The 25,069-nt window shown below is 40.8% G+C and overlaps 1 protein-coding gene across 1 annotated transcript in view; it reads right to left on the bottom strand.

Annotated features, from left to right (window-relative positions):
* Positions 1–1,082: 1,082 nt before the first annotated feature.
* The window catches only part of rras2 (RAS related 2), a 49,860-nt gene continuing 25,873 nt past the window's right edge, over positions 1,083–25,069 (bottom strand). Inside the window, exons 2-6 of the mRNA XM_077518335.1 lie at positions 9,276–9,363; positions 9,055–9,157; positions 4,487–4,595; positions 3,481–3,599; positions 1,083–1,915 (exon numbers count right to left, since the gene is read on the bottom strand). Of these exons, the coding sequence (XP_077374461.1) occupies positions 1,828–1,915; positions 3,481–3,599; positions 4,487–4,595; positions 9,055–9,157; positions 9,276–9,363 (507 nt within the window). The 3' untranslated portion in view covers positions 1,083–1,827. The remainder of the gene's footprint in view (positions 1,916–3,480; positions 3,600–4,486; positions 4,596–9,054; positions 9,158–9,275; positions 9,364–25,069) is intronic.

Genomic DNA, 25,069 nt, shown 5'->3' with positions numbered 1-25,069 from the left:
TACTCCGCTTATCACGCATTCACTTACAAAAAAAATACTTGCCAGCTACAGTAGTTTAAGAAAATAATGTATAAAAGTATAAACACTTAATCAAGTGTGTTACTATCATCAAATTTTCTTGATCTTCAGATACAAGATATGAAAGACAACAATAGCAGAGAAGGCAGAGGAGAATTTCATTGTGTGTCTGCGTGTGTACTGAACATGATGCACACAGGTAGCACGTCTATTGAGTTAAGGTGCCACTGCTGAGCACATTATATGCTATTTTTCTTCCAACAGTATTGACAGGCTAAACAATTCAAGATCAAGGTTGTTCCTTAAAGACAAAAGCGAAATGCACTGCATTACTGGAATGATTAATTGGTTTTATCAACAATGTGTTGATCAGACATGTCAACATTAAAATGGAACGAAAGACCCTGTAAAGTGAATTCAGAGACATACCTGTATATGAACTCGAGTGCTTTTGTTTACATCGGCAGTTAACCATGAGCGCAATTGTGAAATTAAGTATTAGCAAGCCTGCTCCAAGCAGCTTTAGAGTGCCTCGTTGTCAGCTGTGAAAGCAGGCACGTCACAGAGAAAAGCAACAATGGGGGATTTTTTTTTTTTTTTTTTTTTTTTTAAAGTCACTTGACAGTGTGCGGACAATGGTTTTGGGCTTGCTTTAGAGTGCCTCATTGTCACAGCATAGAAATATTTCACCCATCAGATGCTTTAGTGGTCCAAACTTAGTTACATGAAGGTATAAGAACGATGCTAGATAAAGTAGCGTCCATTTTCCAGGTTGTGGAAGTGATATTTGGCTGACAATTTAGCAGACATTTTGAAGCCTCATTTTATATAATTGCTCATTTTACATTGACTTTTATTTTCACTTTACAGGGACTTAAAAAATACGTTCGTATAAGTCGTCAAAGAGATTACTTGTTTTGTTATATGTAGTAAGCAAATCTGGACGTGTGGCTTCTGACGTCAAGAACATGTGACCGCTCAGTTTGATCACGTTGATTAAACCACCATCACGAAAGAAGAAACGGATCTATAAGAATTTTAAAAATAATAAGAATAAGACAACACACTTCAGACATTCTATATTTGGCAATTGAGATAGAAGCAGAAGACAAAAAAAAAAAATCTAAACGCATCATCGTAGCTTTTAAGGGCTTGTCTAGGCATCATTTATATATACATCATGATATAGTCACTTTCATATATGCAAAACCAACCTCACACACTGTACTGTGGTGATTTAATAGTCATTAGAAATACTTTAAAAATTACGACAAATCTCACTTCTGTACAGTAGCAGATTAGCACATGGGAGAAAAGATGGCACAACATACACAAAGCTTCATAAAATAATCTCTCTGCTCTGTCAGACACTTGAAAGGAACATTCTGTATATATATATATATATATATATATATATATATATATATATATTTTAATTTATTTATTTTTGTTTGTTTCATTCAATCTCGGCAGCAAGTACAAATCACTACAAGGCAAGAGAAGTCCTTCCGAGTACAAAACATGAATTGGTCAGGCTGATTTAGAAGGCAATGTTTAGTCATGTGAATCGGGTTATGGCTGAAGGTAGAGTGGTGTCTTGTTTCAATTTTGGCATCGCCACTCGTCCAGTCACATCCTGGGCACAGCGACCCCGAGTCCGAGTATCCCCGAGATGGGAGGGAGAGCTGTCTGGAGTCATGCACGTGGTGGAGAAGGCAGCGGTCAGTCATCCACGACGGGATGTGATGTTTAGGCAGAGTGGGCAGGGCAACAGAGAGTAGCTGCATGAGTTACAGTGATAAGGCCAACTCAGACGATCACACAATGGCAGCCACTCTTGTCTTTCTCTTTTCTTGTCGGTTCTGGCGACGGTGGACATTCCTGTTCTTGGAACTTCCTGGGAGTTTGGAGAGAAGAGAGCAAACTTATTTTTAATTTACTTTAACAGTTCATTGTACATACGAGCCTCATGTAAAGGTGTTTTTTGAATAATTGAACTACTGTATAAGGTACCATGAGTTCATGATTGTGTCCATGCTAGATGCATTGCCTTACTGATTATTCAAAGTTTGCACTGCTATAGATTACAGTAAATAAATCCAAATGGATTACCAATATCCATTTGAAATGCTTTACCACCATCTTTTGACATCTGTAAGCAACTGGGGATCATGGTATCTGAAATAAATATTAAGGCAAAGCAAATATAAATTACTTTGGTGCCATCTGATGAAATGTTAGCGTTGCTATTGTTAGCTTTAATTTATTTATGTGGTCGACTTTGCTAACATTTATTAAAATTTCTAATCACGTCAGTTTGTCCTAGCGTGTTAAATGGGCTAGTACAGGACTGTCTCAGAAAATTAGAATATTGTGATAAAGTCCATTGTTTTCTGTAATGCAATTAAATAAGGAAAAATGCCATACATTCTGGTTTCATTACAAATCAACTGAAATATTGCAAGCCTTTTATTGTTTTAATATGGCTGATTATGGCATTTTCAGCCAAATATCTCAACATATTAGAATATTTCCTCAGACCAAGTAAAAAAAAAATGTAAAAAAAATGCAGGAATCCAGAATGTATGGCATTTTTGCTGATTTAATTGCATTACAGAAAATAATGGACCTTATCAAAATATTCTAATTTTCTGAGACAGTCCTGTATGCTAGCTAATAATCTTCGTGAGCCTCATGTGAAGGTGGCTTAAATTGAAGAAATTAAGTGCTGAATATGGTGATTTGTGTACCATGGACTCATGATGATGTACATGCTAGATGCATGGATATGTTGCTTGGCTGTTTCTTCTTTGTCTGCTTTGGTACAGACCACAGTGAATAAATCAAAATGGACAGCGGTTTAAGTGCTCTGCCGCCATCTTGTGGCATCTGTAAGCAATCATGGACCCCTTTTGGGAGGCATCATTTTTTTATTTATTTTTTTAATCCGAGACTACTTTTTGAAACTTGGAATATTGAATACAGTATGGATTATATCGCTGCTGTTGGGTTGAAACCTTAGATTGGTCAGTCCACATGTGTGTGGGTGTTACGTTTACTAAATATTGACTATTCTAAAGTGTTGACAATGGAGTTTCAATCAATTATAAAACTTTTCAAAGTAACAACTTGTCATTACTGTACTGAAATAACATTGACTCAACGCCCAAGTTTTTCTAATAGTCATGCCACACATTTCACTCATATTGAGCCCGATTTCTAAAAACTGTGAGAGGACAAGTGAAGTTATACATGATCATATAATCGCTTGCTTCTCATTACTCTGGACTCGGTTTTGAAAACGTGAGGTGAAGCACTATCGGTGTTGTAGTATTGGAGCATTTTTACGAGGATGAGTACAGCCATACAGTATCATCACTGATACTGGTATTGGTGCATCTCAAGTTGTTTCCGCTAACAATAAAATTAAAATTGCTCGTTCTTTGCAGATAAAGCACTTACCTAATTACTCTAACCAGTTCGTGGAAAGCCTGGTCGACGTTCATACGGATTTTGGCTGAAGCCTCCATATAGGTGACCTTTAACTGTCTGGCCAGTTGCTGGCCCTCTTCTTGAGTTACCTGAGGGAGACATAAACAGGTAAATATTGACAACCATAGGGCCCAAAACGCAAAGCAAAGCAAACAGTATCAATACTTATTGTTACTACTTTTCTTTTTTTAAAGTACATAACATGATAAGAAAACTAACAACAACAACAAAAGTATCAAATTAAACATTTCAGGTTGTAAATATTTGTCAATACATTACTGCACTTATATTTGAGAATTGTGCTATAACAAGAAAAATATTGTGAACCGCTCTTAAATGATTACTTAAAAACAATGAAAAACAACTTGGTTAGGTATTAAATTAGTAGCATGCCTTTTGTGTGGTTACACTACACATAATTATGGAAATCCGTTTGAGCATTCATTTGATATTCTTGAAGAATCTTGATACTTCACATAGTTTGCCTAAAGTTTAACTGAAATAGACTTCTGTGTAATTTGGAGACTGACAATTTAAAACTTGAAAACAAATGATAAGCAAAAATCTATCCTGAGTACATATACGATGAATACATTACATTTTATAACCTGCAAGTAGCCTTTCGAAGCACACCAGGCTTCACATACTAAAAACATAAACACTCATGTTGAAAAGTAATTTGTGCCTGTAAAGCTTCTTTTCACCATGCGAGGGAGCTGTAGACTCACAGAGTGGCTGTGTACCAACACCCAGAAAATTCCCAATTTCAGCACACTTTTTCTCTCCATCCATCCTGCCCTCCTGACATCACCATTTCTCCAGCTGCTCTTTTATGCTCACATCCTGTCTGTTAGCAGCTAGCTGCAGCTGCAACGCCCGCTTCCACCTCAAATATGCACATGTGAATGGTGCTGATTGGTTCACATTATCTCGTCAGATAATCACACAGGAGAGATGTGTAATCTGTGAGGCTTACTTGTCTCTGGAGCTCCAGATCGGCTTTGTTCCCTACGAGGATCATTGGGAATTCATCTCTATCTTTGACTCGCAGAATTTGTCTTTGGAATTTGTAGATTTCTTCGAAGCTGTGAAACACACAACATGGTGTGTTAAAGTGGTACGCTGCAGTGCAAATGGATGACACGTTGCTTTTGCAATGACACGTGTATCCAAACTTATGTACATACGCACACGCTTGAAACCACACCCACACAGCCATCACCTGGGAGCTGGGGGCACCACGATTGTCAGTCTGACTGAAGGTCTTGCAAGCGTGAGCCAAAAAAAAAAAAAAAAAAGAAAGACTGCAGCACAGTACACATACCTCCAAATAAATTTACTTTCTCATTTGTTGCTTGGGTCTGAAGTCTGACTTGGCCTTGCAATTAAGTCTGAATTTAGAGTTTCACTGTCATTGTATTAGCACATTGCATGGAAACATCCCGAGCAGCACTGAGCTCTACTTTACGTAGAGGCAGCACAATTAAGAGCAAGATAAAAAAAAAAAAAAAGTAAGAGAAGGTCAACAACTAAGATCAGTCATTGTTCAAACAGAGCAGAGAGAACACAGTATATGGCCGTGAGTTGCTGAAGTAGCTGTTACTTTAAATTTGGTATAAATAACATAGCATTAATGCTAATTTCCTATGGTAGCTTTATGCTAACATAAAGCTATCAGACTTCCGTTGGACAAAATGATATGGTTTGATGTTAAAATATACAATGTTTAGTTCTCTTGTTTTAAATCACACTTTTACAGTAAGCTTAATTTTTGGAGAACTGAAGCTTAAATTTTGGAGAACTGTGAGACAAGTCTTGTTTTGTTCGGAGTGATGTTATCTCCGATTTTTCAGCGCAAGTGAGTGAGAGCAGGTGCAAAGCAATACATTAACAATTGTGTTTGAATAAATTGTACACATTTAAAGAATTTGGGTGAGGTAGAACTGACATTCCAGACACAAAACCACATAGAAGTCACACCTAGCAAATCTGGAAAGACTTGACTAGTATTAATGGAGGAAGGAAAGACTGTTTACAACATAAACATTGACTGAGGGGGGGCTGAGGGAGTGGGAGTGTGTGTGTGTGTGTGTGGGGTGGGGGTGGGGGTGTCAGCTTAGTTGACAGCTAAGTACGAACACAAAGACAGTGGCTTGTATCAATAATATACCACACCTGTGAAATAGGTGAGTGGAAATGTCAACTTTGACGTCACGTTTTTGCAGAAAGAGTCATATTCACTCATTGGAGACATCAATACGCACAATCTAATAATGAGCAGAGAATTTACCATATGGGCAAGAAAGAGATTGGTGAAGGCAGCTGTTAGTTTTGCTGTTAACAAGACTATGGAAATTTTTGTGATACCGAAATGTACAAAGAATATCCACTTACAGTGCACAAAAGGACATGGATTCAAAGCTACTTTTCAACCATATAGTGGTTGTAACTACAAAATGCATTTCGGAGGGAATTCACTGTGAGAACGGTTCCATGCAGAAAAAGTATGAACATTATAGAGACATTTAGTAGGGAAATGCCAATAAGGGTCATAGCAGCAAGTTACTGTCAGAGCAGCAAGTTACTGTCAGAACACCGGCTAATGTTTAGACAGCTTCAACAGTCATCACAAAAGTCATCAAGATGACTGTGCCAAGAAGTTGGCATCGCAAGGGCTACTGTGCAAAAAAAGTCATTCATAATAGTTTAAAATTGTTTCCTTACAAGCTGCAAATCCTTGAGAAACAAAGTGATGCAAATCCAAGAGAATGAGAACATTTCAACGTTTGCACTGCTGCTGTCATTCAGCATCGGATTGAGCTAGGGCTGGGAAAAAAAGTCGCCCAAGTCGACTAGGTCGACGGGAAAAATTTAAGTCGACGCTTCGCCCAGAACCATGTTTGCGCCGTCGCCGTCTATGTTTCACATGGACCTTTTATGCCGCCGCGCAGAGTGTGTTGCAAACTTCAGTGAGAAGAAGGCGGACAGAGTAATATTTATTTATTTATTTATTTTTTAAATGACTCCTGTTTGGTTGGTCTGATTGGTTGTTTGAATTTGGAAGTGTGTTGCACAGCCGCCATTAGCCTAACTGCGCATACAGTTCTTTTACTGCAAGTGTACATGTACAGTATTTACAATATTTATTAGTTAAGATTATGTCCTCATTGGTTGCACTATTTTAAAATGGAGGAAAAGCGAATGGATAAGAGGACAGAGGTACAGGCTCTTCTAAACATTTGGGAGTGGAAGAGAGCACGACATGGATCGGAGTCACCAAGCCACCATGCACGTTATTACTGCCAAGCTTGGTTGGTGAGGTGAACAACGACCCTCAAAAAGTCTGTAAAAACTGCAAAGATACACCGGGACTTTTAAATGCTCATGGATCAGTACAGCGGCATGACTGCCGAGTGAATGGGACGGCCAAATTGACGCCACGGTTCATGGATACCGGAGCAATAACATGGATTCAGCGCGTCACGGATAGACAAAGGTAAACACAACAATAATGTTACAGAAATACTCAAGACTAATTGTCATTTAGTTCGCTCCCTCGTGTGGCACTTGGCAGCTGCTTAATTGTGTGACAGTCACTTTTTATTAGTCAGCAGTTACTTATTTTGCTGCGACCGGCAAAATTCATGCGAGCGTTATTTTGCCGTGAACACTCGGAACGAAAATTCTTGGCCTGCCGTGAATACCAGGATTGATTATAGACATTCACAAGCGTATATGAATAACACAAATGTGCACGACCAGTTCGCTGCGGCGCCGTTATGGCCGTTTTGTCGAGTCAAACACATTTCACTCGGAGTTAGCTTAGCGTTTCGCGGCAACGTAGGCAAAGTTTTTCCATTTTTCCACTCACCGTGACAGAATAACCCCCTTCACAAACACGGCTTGAATCGCAAAGCCACGCCATCTTGGTCGCGAAAGAAGAGCTTGTTCCCCTCGGCGTTAAAAAAATAAATAAATAAATAACTACCCTCGGCGTGGCAAAAAAATGAAAAATAAAAAATCCCATCGGCATGACGAAATAACACTCGGTGATCAGTTGCTGGTCACGGCAAACAACTAACAAACAACCAACCACCATCGCCTGTGTTTTAATGACCATACAACACTGAAATTAAGGGAAGGGCATGAAGAAGTTGTATGTGCGTGACTGCGTGCGTGGCTGCGTGTGGGCGCGCCGCAGTTAGACTAAATTGAAGACTATTATTGTACAGGAAATATAAGGAACAATGGATTTTATATACAGATTATCCACTCAATTCAACACATTTTCAACATTTGCGGCCTCAAATCGTTAAAAAATAAAAAATAAATAAATAAATAAATAAAAATAAATAATAATAATGTCGATTAGTCGTTAAAAATAAGAGAAGTCGAGTCGATTTTAAAAAAAGTCGTTAGTGACAGCCCTAGATTGAGCATATGATTAAATATTCAATAAAGTGCAGTAAAGTAATTGTGATTTCAGTGTGATTTGGATAGAAAAAAAATGTATAGGTCTCTCACACCTATGGAGAAAATTGGCTAAAGTAAAAAGGGGCAGATTGTTTTGAGCCATCCTGTACAAATCGTTTTTTAGTGTGAAGTGTCTAGACTTGTTTGACTTCCACCCCCTAATTTTTATCATCTACTCAAAAGCTGTGTTGATCTCAAATCCTAAGAGCTGAGAAACTGCCACCTACAGGCAACTGTCAGTCATTACAGTGGTTTACGAAGCTGCATTTCACACACACGTTGGGTGAAACCCTTTTCCACAACTAACCGTTGAAAAATGTAGTTCACTTTGTCTGTCAACAGTTGGATTCCAGTTCACTAAGACAAAAAAAAAAAATGTCCACAGCAGTGAACACCTTAACTTAGATTTACTTTAGTAATGTGGAGCGCAGATCACCACCAAAGCTGAAATGTCAACAAAAGTAAGGACAAAAACAAAACAATCAATGGCATTCTTTATCTGGTATGTAGCAAGCTACTTTCCAGATGCCAATATTACTTTTATGGGTTTTAATTTATTACTTAATATAAATTCCTACATTTCAGATCCTCGCCAAAATGAATGGGTCCAACCCTCGAAAAAGTAACACGGAAGTTGGAAGTTTTGTACCATTCCAAGTACTCTTGCTAACTGTGTCTAATGTAATTATGTAAATAAATAACTTCTTGGTATTAGTATTGGCTCTCACTACATCCCAGTGTGTACCTAATGAAGTAGCTGTTGACTGTATGCTGTATTAGCTTGTTTAAACACTTCACTGTAGTTGATTTATTCTCCTTGACCCCTGATTATGACTTTACCGTTGGAGTAAACAAACATTCAGAATGTCTTTGTCAACACTGCTGAACTCAAGTGTGGAAAACAAAAGAAAAGACCCGAACAATAGAGAGCGACTGCAGAATGAGAAGTTTTATGGTTCTGGCAGTCGGAGCCCTAGTAAGAGGGCGTAACTGAAGAGTAAACAGACATGTGTGCACAAAGACAGTAAAGAGGCAAGCACACACTCGTCCGTGATCAGGACTGTCACTCACCTTCCTCTGTCAGTGACTGAGAAGACGAGCAGGAAGCCCTCCCCTGTCCTCATGTATTGTTCTCTCATAGCTCCAAACTCTTCCTGCCCAGCCGTGTCGAGAACTACACAGGCACACATTTCAACATATAGTGCAATCATCTGAAGACCAATAGATTCTATTATGTGTATTGCATTAGTGCATGAAGCGAATACAGATGTGAATCATAAAGGTGCACTTACTGTCCAACCTGGCTGCCCTTTCGTCAATTACACACTGCTTCGTATAAGAGTCCTCAATTGTGGGGTCATAATCCGTGACAAAGTAGGACTGCAAGACAAAAAGAAATAGATGCAGTCAGTATTGTCAACATAGACCAATTACATACAATAGAATATATACAATACAATAGAATGTGAGCATGGCGGCCTGAAATGCACAATACTAAATAATAAAAAATATTGGATAGCTGCAGTCCTATATTATTGCAAGCTTTAAAATGTATGTTTGTAAATTAACACTATGCTCAAATATAGCTATCTAAAGCTACTGTATCACAGAACCTTTATTATAAAGAGACCATTTTACCTTTAGCCATCTTACTTACTTACAGTGAGCTAAGGAACCGGAAAGGGATACGGCGTTTGCATATCATGAGTCTGTGGCTCAGATGAAGAAGAACTACAGTGAAGATACTTGAGTATAGGGGTGTGCTCAAAAAATCGATACGGAAATATATCGTTGCGGGCCTCATCACAATACACGTATCGATACGCAGGCGTCAGAATCGATATTGCTCGTTAACTTTAAATCGGCAGTTCACGTTTGCCTTTGCGGCTTGCATTGTACCTAAAAAATAAAAACCAGCAGCATCTTTGAAGTTAATTGCCCTCAATTAATGCAAAAATAGCTCACCGGTGATTGGACACTGTGTCTTGCTAAGAAAAATGAAAGCAGAGGAAGAATGTCAACATTTATTTATTGATAAACTTAACTTGGCACGTGTCTCAGTGTACCAATTTTCCTATATTTTGTTTAAAAAATAAAAATAAAATGTGTCTTATTTGGGATACATATGTATCACGATACGTATCGTATCGTGGCCCCTGTATCGTGATACGTATCGTATCGTGAGGTTGGCGGCAATACCCAGCCCTACTTGAGTAACAGGCATTCAAAAGAATTAGCTTCTGTATACAACAAAATTGCATCAGCAATTCGGGGAAATTGGGCTTGTTTTGAAGCTTTTTTTTTTTTTTTTAAATCAAAAGAAAATTCATCCACTCAGCCATACAAGTGGCTCAGGCTTTTGAATTAAAGTTACACAGTCAATTTTAGAATACAGTTGTGCCTTGAGATATGAGTTTAATTTGTTCCGTGACCATGCTTGTAACTGAAAAAACTCCTATCTCAAATCATACTTCCACATTGAAATGAATGAAACACCATTAATATGTTCCAAGTTACCTACCCCTCAAAAAACAACAAAAATGTAATGTGTTTTTTAAGTAGAAAACCAGCACTCATTATTATTCTTATTATTATTCATTTATATTTATCATCATCATCATTACTCATTATGGCATAATTATATAGAAATGAAACAATTTTTGACACATTTTTTGCTTCAATTCAATGCACTGTGCTTTTTTTGGCATTGAAGAAAGTGAAGTCATTCTATAATAATGGTGAAGATGGATATTATATACTATTGTGTATAATATACTGTACTGTATATTATTGTAGCATAGCTCATCTTGACTTATTCATATTTACTTATTCTCATTAGTTTTGATTATGCATTCAAACTCTTTGCTGTGCCAGTTGCAGAAGAAGCAGGTAATCTCTTCTCACTCCCCTGTCAGTCTGCAGCATTCAAGTACCGTGAAGGCCCAAGTTGCATCCATTCACCATTGTTCAATAATTCATCAGTATTACTGTGTCCAACACTGTGCTTCAGTGCACCATACTCCCTGCGTGCCTTCAGACGACCACAATGAAACTGAATGAAAGCGACATAGAGCGAGAGCGAGAGAAAAAAAATGTCGCTTGTGTTTGTCCTCTCCTGTTAAGTCCCCCTCCACTTCCCGTCAACCTCTTATTCCTTGTTCTGCCATCCTCAGACAGCAGGAGGGAGCACCTCACTACCTTTGCTCGCCCTACAGTTTAGCCTGGATGATTTTCTATAGGGCAATCCAAGAAGTGTGTGCAATATGACTCAGAATATCTACCAAAAACTGCCGAGTAACACAAGGCTGAGTCATGTCCAGTAAACTTTACCTCTGATACTTTCAGAGATGACCTCATCAGAAGCGACCAGGATGTCAAGTATGAGTCAGTCATTGACCCACCACACAGGCCACCTTTCCTATAGTGGCAACTAGGGGTGTGAATTGCCTAGTACCTGACGATTCGATTCGTATCACGATTCACAGGTCACGATTCGATTCGATACCGATTAATCCCGATACGAATTTATAAGTCGATTGTTGCGATTTTTTTTCATTCAAATTTAGAAAATACTAATCAGTAAGCTTGTAGAGTGTAAGATTTATATGAAAATGTATTATTTATTTATCTGAAATTTCAGTCTTATAGAGGTTGTAATCTGTTTCATGTTTGAACAGCATTAAAATAAAATATTAAGGCTTAATGTTCCGTTCATATAACATTCTTCCATGCTCAAGGTGTGAATCCTAAAAAAAAAAAAAAAAAAAAAAAAAAAAAAAAAAAAAAAAAAAATCGATTCTGCCGATTATTGAATCGATTCGAGAATCGCGCGATGTAGTATCGCGATATATCGCCGAATCGATTTTTTTTAACACCCCTAGTGGCAACAATGACTTACCGTATTTTCCGCACTATAATGCGCACCTAAGAGCCTTCAATTTTTTCAAAAGCTGACCATGCGCCTTATAATCCAGTGTGCCTTATATATGGATCAATATTGACCCGCAACAGGTCTCGCTGTCAAGATGCTATCGGTGACCCTGCACAATCGGTGACGCGTATGCGCAGAAGAACCCGCCATCTTGGATCGCTAGCTAATACTAATACTTTACCTCAGAGAAAATAATAAAACATCAGTTTATTCATTTTGGGAGTGAATGGAGTTGTCAGAAAGCTGGATTGTAATCTATTATGAAGTGAATGAAGTTTGACTGACCTATCTGACTGTTTTGTTGACATTCCCTTTAGCGCAGCACCATCTAATGGATGCATAACGTAACCCCAGCATCTACTGTAGCGCCTTATATATGGAAAAAGAAAAGAAATATGTCATTCATTGAAGGTGCGCCTTATAATGTGGTGCACCTAAAGCGTGGTTCACACGGCAAGAGAATTGGCCCGATTTTAGCCCCGAATTTCCCCTGCCGACAATCGTAAGGATGCGCCGAGACGCGAGCGATAATCTTCACCACACACGGCGCCTCCCAATATCGGCGCTCGGAAGGACCCCCGACTTGAAATCGGGCATATCCAACATGTTGGATTTTTTTGGCTCGACTTTGCTGCGCGCAGCCGATTGACAGTGACGTGCAGCCAATCAGAAAGCGAGCCAGCGAGGAAGCCGGTGGGGAATCCAAAATCAAAACAGTCATGACGCAGCAAAAAGTCCGTGCTCGCGCTATTACACTGTTTTTATTTATTTATTTATTTTTTATGCACATAAACATATTCTCCACAAATAAACGTGGTCTCCGGGTGGGACGCCAACCCGCGCCGCCAGCACCGAGCCGAGGGCAAGCGATGTCTTGCCAGTGCCCATTTACACTCCTTTAAACAACACCTTTTGTTCTTATGCCGCTTTTTCGGCTGAAAACCAGGATCGACTCATGTTGACGACTCGGTAGCCACGTTTAATCTCGAGAGGTTTTGCGAGACTTCCCGTCACATTCTTGAATGAACTCTGCTCGTGTGGAGTGTGTTGATTGTGCAGTGTGGCCGCACACCACGCACGGTACGTTCAAAACTGGAACTCCCGTGATTTTTTTCTCTTCACGTGTGGTATCTGTCAAAGATTGGAAATCGGCCGACAATTTTAAAATCTTGCTGTGTGAACAAGGCTTTATAGTGTGGAAAATACGGTACTTATTACTGTAAGTGTTGATAAGGAAAATAGGACTCCATAAAATTGTACTTTATAAACAAAATACAATAAATGTAAAGTATGAAATCGTTTGTCACACTTTTAGCTTCAGTTCCGTGGATATTTTGCTGCTCCTGATGTGTGCACCTTGTCCACCTGGTGGCAGTATAATACAGACATCCATTTGATTATTGTTCGTAATTGTTCCCTACCTGTAAGTATTGTTATATGTCTATATGCGTTTCTATAGGATTTGTGTTCATATATCCGTAACCACAAAAATGATACATGCTACTTGTTAGCCCGTCTATTAGGGCTGCACGATATTGGAAAAACATGCGATATGCGATATACTTGCTGAACATAGCGATATCGATATTATTGCGATATTTAACATGTACCTAAAGAAATTTCAGTTTTATTACCTAATGAAATAAATCATTTTTCATGTGACAAAATAAGCAACCTTAATGTAATCTTAGTTCATTAATTGTAATTATGTCTTGATAATTTTCAACTATTGAATGGCGATGCACATTTTAGTTAGCATCTGACTGGTCAAATTCATATAAAAAGCATAAAATTCCATATAAAACTTATTGCATGCCTTTGCGATATGCATATTGCAAGGACCAATATCGCGATATCGATATTTTTTCGATATATTGTGCAGCCCTACCGTCTATGGTGTTTCCCATTATGTTTTTGCATTAGCATTAGGCTAACAGGCTTGGTTGGTGGTTGTTTTAAATCAATGTAAACCATAATTCTCTTGGTTTTATGTACATTTTGATAGTAAACTTCAAGTGAGATGCGCAATAAACACTTGTGAAGGGAGTCGATAAATTTTAAAAATCTGCCTAATGATGGCTTTTATCTTACAAGTTGGGTCATTTGTATCTCAAAGCACCATGCACCTACCCTAAATTCTTCACCACACAAACACATGGATTGACTGCTGTACTCAAGATTAAACCACAAGAATCTTTAATGGTTGTTTGTTAAGGCAACATAGTGACATGGGATAAACCACTGCTTCAAAGTCAAATATTCTGGGTTCAAATCTCAACCCTGATCTCTCAGTGTGGAGATTGTGTGTCCTCCAGGTCCTGTTTCCTCCCACAGTCCAAATACATACATGGCAGGGTCAGTTGAAGAGTGAAAGTATGAATGCTTCTAAGTTTGTTGTAAGTGCTCAAGCCATCCGTGGCCCTGAACATGTGTAGTGCTAGAAAGTGGATTAATAGAGGGCTTTTGTTAAATGTCACATGGTCTTAAATACTCAATTGTAAAGTGCCTTGACTCAACCTGAATAACTTCCTAAAGTCAAGTCGCCTTGACATTTTTTCAGTGTTAATAAGGTCACAAGAAGGCCGAGACATTCCAAGAATTCTGATTTCCATGGAAACACAGAAAAGCTGTCATGAGGACAGATAATGTTCATAATAGAATATAGATAGTATATAAATAGATGATTGCCCTCCGTCAAGCAGGAACCACAACAGAGCAACTGTAATGTACTTGTTACTACTCGTATTTGAAAGGATGGGTCACATGTTGCTATAGGGTGCCTTCAAATATGAATTGGTGGTGGTTAGTGAAGTGAGGCTAAGATGCATGCAACCCCCCCTTATGTAACCTGTAACGCAAGGTATTTCACTTATGTGGTGTCTCAGTCTGAACACTAGAAGACGTTACGTAAAAGTATACACGGTGAAATGTTAACAGCAACAACCTGCTGTCTTGTAGTTCTGAATGAATCTTAAGACTAATATTCAAGCTATTAAATATTCTGAGGTCACCATGTTAGGTATTGTCCTCAGGTCCACCAGGATTGTTAACATAGTGGACATTCATCTCTAGTCAAGTTGAATTAAGACTTTTATGAATTCAACAAGCACATTGGATAGGCTGCCCGTGCAAGAAGTAATCTGTAGTGCACAGTTTCAATGTTAGTTGCAAGGTGGCAGCTTTGCAGGAAGGAAACTCCACCTCTGCAGTGCGCCGAGTGGTGGTGATGTCACAGACGATGTGTCCTAGGCCCCCGCCTACCTTTCGAAGTCCAAACCTGTCACTCACAGCTCCCCTCCAGCATTCCAGCGCTCCCCACACACACGCACATGCTCGCTCTCACCAGGAAAACAATGAAGGCCTCTTTTCACCACAAAAATAGGAGTGACCAAACTCTCTTGTATTCGAGGCACGAGAGTAAGGGGATTCTCAAAAGATATTCCCGTAATTTGTTCATTCATCAATGTTACATGACACATCCTCACTAATGTCACAGGTGAGCAGGCGAGGCAGGCTGAGCCCTGGATTAGTTGACAGCCAATCACAGTTTTTCAGGATACAAGCTTCATGCAAACGCTAATTAGGTACGGGCTTGAACACACATGATGCAACAACACATGCAAAAAGATAATATATTAGGTCATATATTCTTTATCCTCTATGAAGAATTGTCCTGACCTGTACTGATGACATGAGAGGAGTTGAGACATCTCAATAAACAGTAAGAGCCACCTAATGGCCATTCAAGTGATGCAGTGTGACGCAAATTGCTAAATTCCCTTTTATTCTATTTAATTATGTAAGTTTTTATAAAGTACAATATTATGGTGTGCTCTTTTTCCTCATTAAAATACTCAAAAATGAGTAAATGATTAATTTAAAGAATGATTGAAACTGCTTTCACAATTATTTTTTTTAATGTTTAGCAAACATAATGGTTGCGATTGGCTGGAAACCAGTCCAGGGTGTACCCCGTCTACTGCCCAAAGCCAGCTGAGATAGGCTCCAGCACCCCCCGCGACCCTTGTGAGGAATAAGCTGTCAAGAAAATGGATGGATGGATGGATGGATGGATGGATGGATAAACATAATGAACTAGTGCAACAACCTGAAAAATGGCTTCATGTTTCCTCTGCTTACTAGGGCTGGGTATTGCCGCCAATCTCACGATACGATACGTATCACGATACAGGGGTCATGACACGATACGTATTGCGATACATTTGTATCCCAATACATGATCTCCGAGGCGATACGTATCCCGATATTTTTCATTAATTTACTTGCATTTTATAATAACAGTCATATATATACACACCTAAAGGATATGTTTATTATGCTGGGTGAAAAAAATGTTTTTGTTAGTAGCTCTTCTGGTTTAGCACCAAGCGGCATGCCTGGTTTAAATGTGTACTCACTGCAGAGCAGGGAGCAGTTTTCACAGACACACCGGGAAAATTTATTAATAGGCAAAAACATCAAAGTATTAAAATTACAGCTCTATTAACTGGACAAAATCAACATTATTACCTATTACAGAAAATTCATGGAATCCTACAAGTCAGGATCCACACTACTCCTTTCCTACAGGTAATTTAAAATACTTAGGTGTTAAAATTTCACCAAAGTTAACTGAATTAACTAATTTAAATTTTTTACCATTATTGGATAGTATCCGTAGTGATCTGGAGCGCTGGAATAATCTTCCGATCTCTTTAATAGGACGGATAGCTACTATAAAAATGAAAGTTTTACCAAAGATTAATTATTTATTTTCAATGATTCCATTTAAACCTACGTCTAACTGGTTCCAATCGCTGGACTCTGCTATCATAAAATTCTATTGGAATAAAAAAAAAGCCAAAATTAGTCTATCTACTCTTCAGGAAAGTAAATCTAAAGGAGGTTTAGAGGCACCAAACTTTATGTACTATTATATAGCTAATCAACTACAATATCTTGTGCTATGGACACAACCCAACAGAGATACTAACTGTTGGTTGGAATTGGAGCAGAAGGATTGTAATAATCTTAGACTGTTAGATTTACTCTTTATTACAAAATCAATAAAACGACATAATTGTTTTAAAAACCCAATGATAGCCGCCACCCTGACTGCCTGGTGGAAGGCATTAGAAATTACAAATTCCCAATTGGCGCCCTGTGGGCTCTCTCCCATTTGGCATAACCCCGACTTTCAACTTAATAATCAGTCGTTCCATTTAAGCTTATGGGAGCAGAAAGGAATTACACACCTTCATCATCTTTTCTCAGATAATAAGTTTATATCGTATACAAACTTGGTCCAGAAATATGAAATAAAAAATGGAAATTTCTTACATTATCTGCAAGTTAAAAGGATGGTTAAGAAACAAATCCCAACACTTCAGGATACGCTCCAACTGCCTGTCTTAGCTAAAGATATTATAAAGCTTTCTCCAACAACAATAAAGAAAATATCAAAAATATATAAGTTATTTTTATACACAAATAAAACGTATTTACCGACTTTAAAATGGGAAAAAGACTTGTCTATAGTTCCGGAACCAGACTTTTGGACCCAAATCTGTGAAAATGTATTTAAAATGACCAAACAGACAAATTTGCAACTTATCCAATATAAGATACTTCATAGAACATATATTACACAATATATGATGAAAAAAATGGGACTCTCTGACTCCGACATTTGTCTCCAGTGCTCACAAAACACTGCCGATACTTATCTTCATGCTTTATGGTAATGTACTCCAGTGCTGCATTTCTGGACTAAAATCTTGGAAAAGCTCGCTGATATATTAAACTGTAGGCTTCCTTTATCTCCAAGATTGTGTTTACTAGGTGACTTAACAATAACTGAGCTACCATGTAAACAATCTCAATCTATATTTATAGCCCTTACTATTGCTAAAAAAAATAATCCTTGTCAATTGGAAAAATAAACAATCTCTAAATATCGACCACTGGTTAAACTTACTAATAATTTATATCTCAATGGAAAAAATCTCTGCCTTAACTAAAAATCAAGTATCAAGATTTAAACAAATATGGTCTATGTACATAGAATATTTTAATCTTAATTTGGCAACTTAATCCTGCCAAGATTCTGCCTGTTAACGAGAGCCACCACATCGTTACAACTTCTGTTTTCGCTGCTTCTGTATTTGGTATTTTGTATCTGATTGTTTTTATTTTTATATAGTCAGGAACCTGGTTGCTGCTAGTGGGCTCAAGCATACCACACTATACGACACTTTACTCGCTAACTCCTTAAGATTTATTTCTAGTGGGCACTAAGCATCAACACTTGGTGTTACTGCATGCTAATTAGAGATAGACCGATAATCGGTCGGGCCGATAATCGGGGCCGATATTTGACATATTGGTACATATCGGTATCGGTCTGTTTTATTAATCTGACGGCCGATATGAGCGATCCATTTAAAACTCCGTCTTTTCGCTTCGAATGCAGCCCAGAGCGTCTCTGTCTGTTATGGAGTCCAACTCCAACAATGTAACGCCCATAGCAGCATTTGATTGGTTAGCCGTGCAAGAGCCAGAACCAATCAGTAGTGTATGCCTGTATCACAGTAGCCGGTCACACACGCGCCAACGGGCACAACGCGACAGACACATGCTTCGAAGGTAAGTTAAAAGAGAAGAGACTCCGCCGATCGTTTCACCATGATAAGCTAAACACATTGAATTATGTTGTGTATTAAATGCACTATATGAATGGAGCTGCATTGCCTTGCATTGAATCCCCGCTAGCTAACAGTGGTGTGTTCAGCTTAGCATGTAGGCTAACACCCAGTAGCTAATTCGCTACTTGAACTACTCGGGGAGGGAATCACACACATTTTCACTTAATTAAGTAAATAATGTTTGTTAGAAAGGTTCCAAATATTAACAGTTGTCATTATTATATTGTCTAGTTCCATGTTAAGAGTAGAGTAATGTCATTATATTTACCTCTCGTGACGCACACATTGTATTCTGTGGTCACGTCCACTACTTGTTGCATAGCGGTTATTATGCAGTGAGATGCCACAGTGACACTAAATAGCGTTTAGTTACTTTATATTGTGTTTATTTGTCGCACTGGTTTGCCATTGTGTGCCTTAAGCTTCGACGTCGATTTGATTGACAGCTCGTTGTGCACCTCGTTAAAGTCCGCTCCGTAACTAATTAAGTGTCTCAAACACCGTTTAACTACACGAACGTGTTCTCTTCCGTATGTTTGGCATTAGTAGAGAAGTGCACTAAAGTATAGTGTGCTTATTTGCTTGTTTTGTCTCTCTTTTCACGTCATGTCTGCTGTGAGTTGGGACATTATGCTCTCAATGGATGCCACTAATATGTAACATCTACGGCCGTAGTCGGCTGCAATTAATGTTCAGTGATGTAATTTCGTTACGTGCCTCATACTTTGAATAATGAGCTCATGTTTGGTGTGTTGTATAACTTTCTCGTGTGTTAGTAACTATTCATGTGGACAGCTAAGACAGTGCTTGTTAATGTGAATTAGCAATGTTGCAGCCCAGTTATTATTTAGACAAGTACATCTGTGCCATTAAGTGATACAGTACAGTACAGTAGTGAGAGAATAGTGGGCCCATATACACACACGTGTCTATAAGTGTAAAACACATTAAACAGCAGAAAGTGGCAGCGGTCCACCGCAACAATGTCTGTTTAACCAAGTTATTCTTACTATTATTATAACCAAGTTATTTTACTCTACCTTTTTCTGCGTTGATTGGGGCATCCTAAGTGGCACTAAACTACATGATGAAGTGTCTTTTGACAGTTCTCTTGTAGAGAGGAGTAGCATGATATTGCTGTTCTCGATTTAAGATCCTCAGCTTATCAAAACTGTCTATATGGTAACAATAACAATAATTATAATAAGGTCTACAAGAACTGTATGGTGTTCAGGGATGAATAGTTTTTCTCATGGAATTTTTTTTATTTTTTTTTTGCTGTAGTAATAAGTAATGCCACAGCTGATGCACATTTTGAATGACAGGGTTCCTCCTATTACTTCAAAATATAAAAATATTACATTTATAGAATAAAACTACAAGTATCCCAAATGCTATAAAAGGTAATGTCACATTGGCCCCCACATTTAACTCCCCCCGCCACCAACGTCTTATTGCAGATAGAAGGATGTAAAATGAAAAGTGCAGTGTGAGAATCCATTGTAAAGAACGGTTAGGGTTTGCATTATTCAAAAATTTGGTGCCAACATTTTAACTTTTACTGCAAATGAATATCGGCTTCAAATATCGGTTATCTGCCTTGACTACCGATAATCGGAATCGGTATCGGCCCTGAAAAAAGCATATCGGTCTATCTCTAATGCTAATTAGTCAATTTTCTTGACGCCGTCCCCCGTGGTCGGGCGGGGGTGGTTCTGCCCCCCCCCCCGTTGTCTGCTCGGTAGCGGTTGCGTCTTGGCCACTCCCTGGGCCCCCTGTGGGGTGCGGTGTTGGGGTGCTTTCCCTGGTGCCCGGGGCGGTGCCGTCCCGGCGCGGTCCGCTGCTCCGTGCCCGGCGGCGCGGTTCGGGGCGGGTGGGCCTCTGGTGTGCCCCGTGGCTCCCTCTCCCCCCCCCCCTTCCTCCCCCCCGTCACCTCTCCCTCCTCGCCTCCTCCCGCCCATCCTCCTCTGCCTCCCGGTCCCTTTTCCCTTGTCGCCCTCCCCCCCCCCCCCCCCCCCCCCCCCCCCTCCTGCCCTGCAGCCGCCCTTTCGCCTTCTTGTCGTCTTCCCCCCCGCTCCCCCCCCCCCTTCCCTGTCTGCCCCCCGCCCCCTCCCCCTCCCTCTCCCTGGGCCTGGGGCTCCCTCCCCGGCCCGGGCGGCCGTGCGGGGGTTTGAGGCCTGCCCCACTCCGGTAGAACTCCTGGCGCCCCAGGCGGCTCCGGTGGCCGGTGGGCTGTCCAGTAGCCCTGCTGCGCTGGCGGTCCGCCTATTGTGGTGCCAGATGGGTGGGGTGGTGGGGGGGTGCCACCTACACCCGCCGGGTTGGTGAGGCCCCGCTGGTCGCTCCTCTTACTCACTTCACTAGTTTTGCACTATACACTTTGTAAATATACACATAGGGCACACAACACATTTCTTGGTGGGGTGGGGAAGGGTGGAAACACCGTCTTCACCCTTCAACTCCCCTCGAATTTTAATGCACTTCATGTCCAAGGGGAGGGGTGAGTTGGGGCGGGGAGCCATCAGAGGGGATGGACTGCAGTGCCTGGCAGCGCTGTGGTCCCCCCCATCTGTGTCCCTGCCCCACCACTTTGTCCCTCCATTTCCTTTTTTAATGCACCACACATATACATATTCATTTTTTTGGGGGGATGCGGGCGTGTCGGAGTAGGGGAAATTTTTTCCCTCTGCTCCGACTCACCTGCTCCCAATTTGAATGCACCACACGCACACACTTGTATATACACTGGGTGGGGGCCACATTCACGGTGTAAGGGTAGAGCTCGCCAGTCAGCGAGCTGGCGGACTCAGTAACAGGGTTAGGTGTCACTAGTACGCTGGCGTGACGACCGGGGCCTCTCCCCACCGGGCTCGGTGTTCTGGTGTTCCGCCTTTTCCCCTGGTGCTTCCTCCTCCGCTTCCCCCCTCCCGCCGCTGGGTGACTCTCGCACGGCTGGAGGTGGGGTGGGCACGTTTTCCCTCTCTGCGCTGCTACCCGGTGCCGGTTTCCGGGGGTGGGGGTGGGGTGGGGGGGGTCTCACGGGGGGCCGGGTTCGCGGGGGGGTTGGCGGTCGTCGGGGGCGGCTTGTTTGGGGGGGGTGGAGGTATGGGTGGGTGGGGGGTTGGGTGTTGGGGGTCGGGGTGTGTTCGGGGGTTTGGGGGCCGGGGGTGGTGGGGCCTGGGTCGTGGCGGGTGGCGGGTTTGGGTGGGGTGCGGGGGGGGTCGTGGGGGGATGGGGGCTGGGGACCGGTGGGGCGCTGTGGGGGCCCGCTGGGCCTCGTTCTGCGGCCTTGGGCTCGGGGATGTGGGCCGGGGCTGGGGCGGGGGTGTTCCGGGCGTCTGGGTCGGACCGGTGTCCGCTCGGGTGGTTTGGGGGTGGCCTTGGTGCTGCCGCGGCCTGGGGATTTCGGGGGGGGGGGGGGCGGTGCTCGCTTTGCTGGACCGCGGTTGACGGCTTCTTTCTTTGGTGGTGGTCCTTATGCATGCCAGATCCGTCGCACCAGCATCTACTGAAACTCAACAGAAGTCGCCTCTCCCTCCCACAGCCCCTTGAATCAGTGGGTGCTGGGTCTGTGGATCTCACTTTGCTTTATCTATCCTTCCCTCCTTCCTCTCTTTAGTTTTTCCTCTGGTCACTTGAGATCTCAATTTATTGGAAGTTTGAGGTTTCTGGGGTTGGCATAAGACTCTGGTTTTGTAACCACGCAGGAGGGGTTTTGTTGGTGCTGGATTTCACTTTGATGGATTGGATGTACTGGCGTCTATGGATCTCACTCTGCCTTACCGATCCTTCCCTCCTTCCTCTCTTTAGTTTTTCCTCTGGTCTCTTGAGATCTCGCTAAATTTGCTGGAATTTAGAGGCTTCCGGGGTTGGCGTAAGACTTTGATTTTGTAATCATGGGGAAGGCAGGAAGTGTTTGGTCGGTGCTGGATTTCACTTTGATTTATCTTTCTTTTCTCTTTATTTTTTTCTGACCTTTTCTCTGGTCTCCTGACCATTTAAACTTCACGACTCTGGCAAGATTCTGAAGTACCTGGTTAAGGCGAAGGGTAATGGGATATTTATAAGGCTTTAGGTGAATTAATGAGTATAAATTTATATGTATTTGCACGCACACGCACGCACGCACGCACGCACGCAAACGCACGCACGCACGCACACACACACACACACAAAAAAGAGCAATGATGATAAGACGTTGGATCGGTAAGACTACCGAATGAACAATTCTGAGCTCTTAGAAAAAAAAAAAATAAAGGAAAAAAATAAAAATAAAAATAAAATGTGCTTATCTGAAAAATTTGGGGAAATAAAAACATTTAACACATTTTATTTCGTTTTTTTTTTAACAAAATATAGGAAAATTGGTACATTGAGTAAGTTTATAAATAAATAAATGTTGATATTCTTCCTCTGCTTTAATTTTTATTCGCAAGACGCAGTGTCCAATCACTGGTGAGCTATTTTTGCATTAATTGAAGCCAATTAACTTCAAAGACGCTGCTGGTTTTTATTTTTTTAGGTACAATGCAAGCTGCAAAGGCAAATGTCAACTGCCTATTTAAAGTTAACGAGCAATATCGATTCTGACGCCTGCGTATCGATACATGTATTGTCATGAGGCCCGCAACGATATATTGCCGTATCGATTTTTTTGAGCACACCTCTACTGCTTACCATACAGTTATAAAGTTGATACACAAAATAGCAACTGTGCGACATCTTGCAGCCTTTTTGAATGCACAGTGTCTGTTTGTTGCTTGTCGGGTTTACTTTTCCCAACTGCCAGAGTCACAACATGAAGCTATAAATCCTGTCTGTTAAAACTGGTGGTTGTCAGCCTCAGGGAACGCAAGACTGGGTGATATGTGTAGGCGTGTAATCAACATCATGCTTGCACTACGTACCCACTTCCTCGCCATCAAAACAGCTTTACAGACACTAAATATAGATCATTTTCCATCTCTGTCACTTATCCCGATTCCTTCTTGTCTGGTTTGTGTCGCTGGATTGACTGAACCAATCTAGAAGCACTAACTCAAAAATATCTGATTCAGCAACACAGCAGCAAAAACTGACATTTCCAAACCAGTTGGAAGTTAATGGTGCCAGACGAGGACTCAATCAGTGTTGTTTTTGTTAACCATGATGCCGAAATTCATTGACACCTCTTTTTCATGACAAAAAACGAGACAAGATAAATATGATATTCGATGGCAACATTATTAGAGACACAATTTCGATAATGAGAAGAGACTGGACGAAAATGATTGAGTGTTAACTGACGTGTTCAGTTAACAAATGGTATTCAACAGTACACAATTTTGTATAAAGTACTATCTACAAAAATTGCAGTTCCCTTTTTGGACAGACTAAACTAGTTTATTGTGTATAAAACCTCTGAGCATGTTCTCGATGTACAATTCCTCTCAAACCCTCCTACCCCAAGACATATCACAAGTTTCTCTTCCAAAGATGGGACATGCTTGAAGATACTGCTACTGTAGGTCAGCAGTCAGCACTTAACAAGATTTTCTCTGATCTCGCCACTTTCCGAAGGTCACAAGTGCTGCACCCTCATCGCTCAACCTCTACACCTGTTGGTCCTTTTTGACACTTGCTTTGTGCACTGTGTGAACAAGCATGAAAGGAAAAAAAAGATGCGAACAACACCATTTAAATGATGCTGTAGGTGTGAAAATTAGCACAGAGTGGTTTTGCAAAATCATTTTGAGAAGAATGTCAATACTTGTGTTCCAAATTTTGCAGAAAAGGTCACAATGTAACTTTCACGCTGATTAATTTTGCCTTCATCAGAATTGTCAGATGCAGACAATAAGGGCACGCTACAAAATTTCCAAGAAATAGACCAACCATGAAAAAAAATGTGCTATAGAGAAACATTATTATTTCTAAGTATTCTGTTGTACTTTCAGTACCTAGTAAGTTTACGCTGCTTTTGTAGTGAGATACAAGCTGCTCCAGACAGGATGGCTAACGTTTATGAATTAACAAGGAAAATAATTAAATGCAATGTGTACCACAGTAGCACATACAGGACATGATCACCCACACAAGATAGTGCATCATAATATAACCTAGCATAGCCACAGCAGCTTGTGCACTTTCCCTGATGGCCATAGCTCACATAAACCAGTGAATGGGTTCACAAGTTAACATTCCAGACAACTCTACACTCTCATTAGCTGACACCCACATCACTCACCAGGCCAGATCCTGCATTTGAAATCCAGGCACACTCAAAGTCACAAATACGTGAGGATAGTGGGCCAAAGTGGACAAAAATAATACATGCAGCTCACATACGTGTTAATGATATTCATCCATCCATCCATTTTCTGAACCGCTTACTCCTCACAAGGGTCGCAGTGGGTGCCGGAGGCTATCCCAGCTGGCTTCGGGCAGTAGGCAGGGTACACCCTGAACTGGT

This window comes from Festucalex cinctus, chromosome 4, assembly GCF_051991245.1.
Source record: "Festucalex cinctus isolate MCC-2025b chromosome 4, RoL_Fcin_1.0, whole genome shotgun sequence".
NCBI classification, from domain to species: Eukaryota; Metazoa; Chordata; class Actinopteri; order Syngnathiformes; family Syngnathidae; genus Festucalex; species Festucalex cinctus.
Note: the sequence above shows the minus strand (reverse complement) of the source record. Positions and strands in the feature narration are given on the sequence as shown.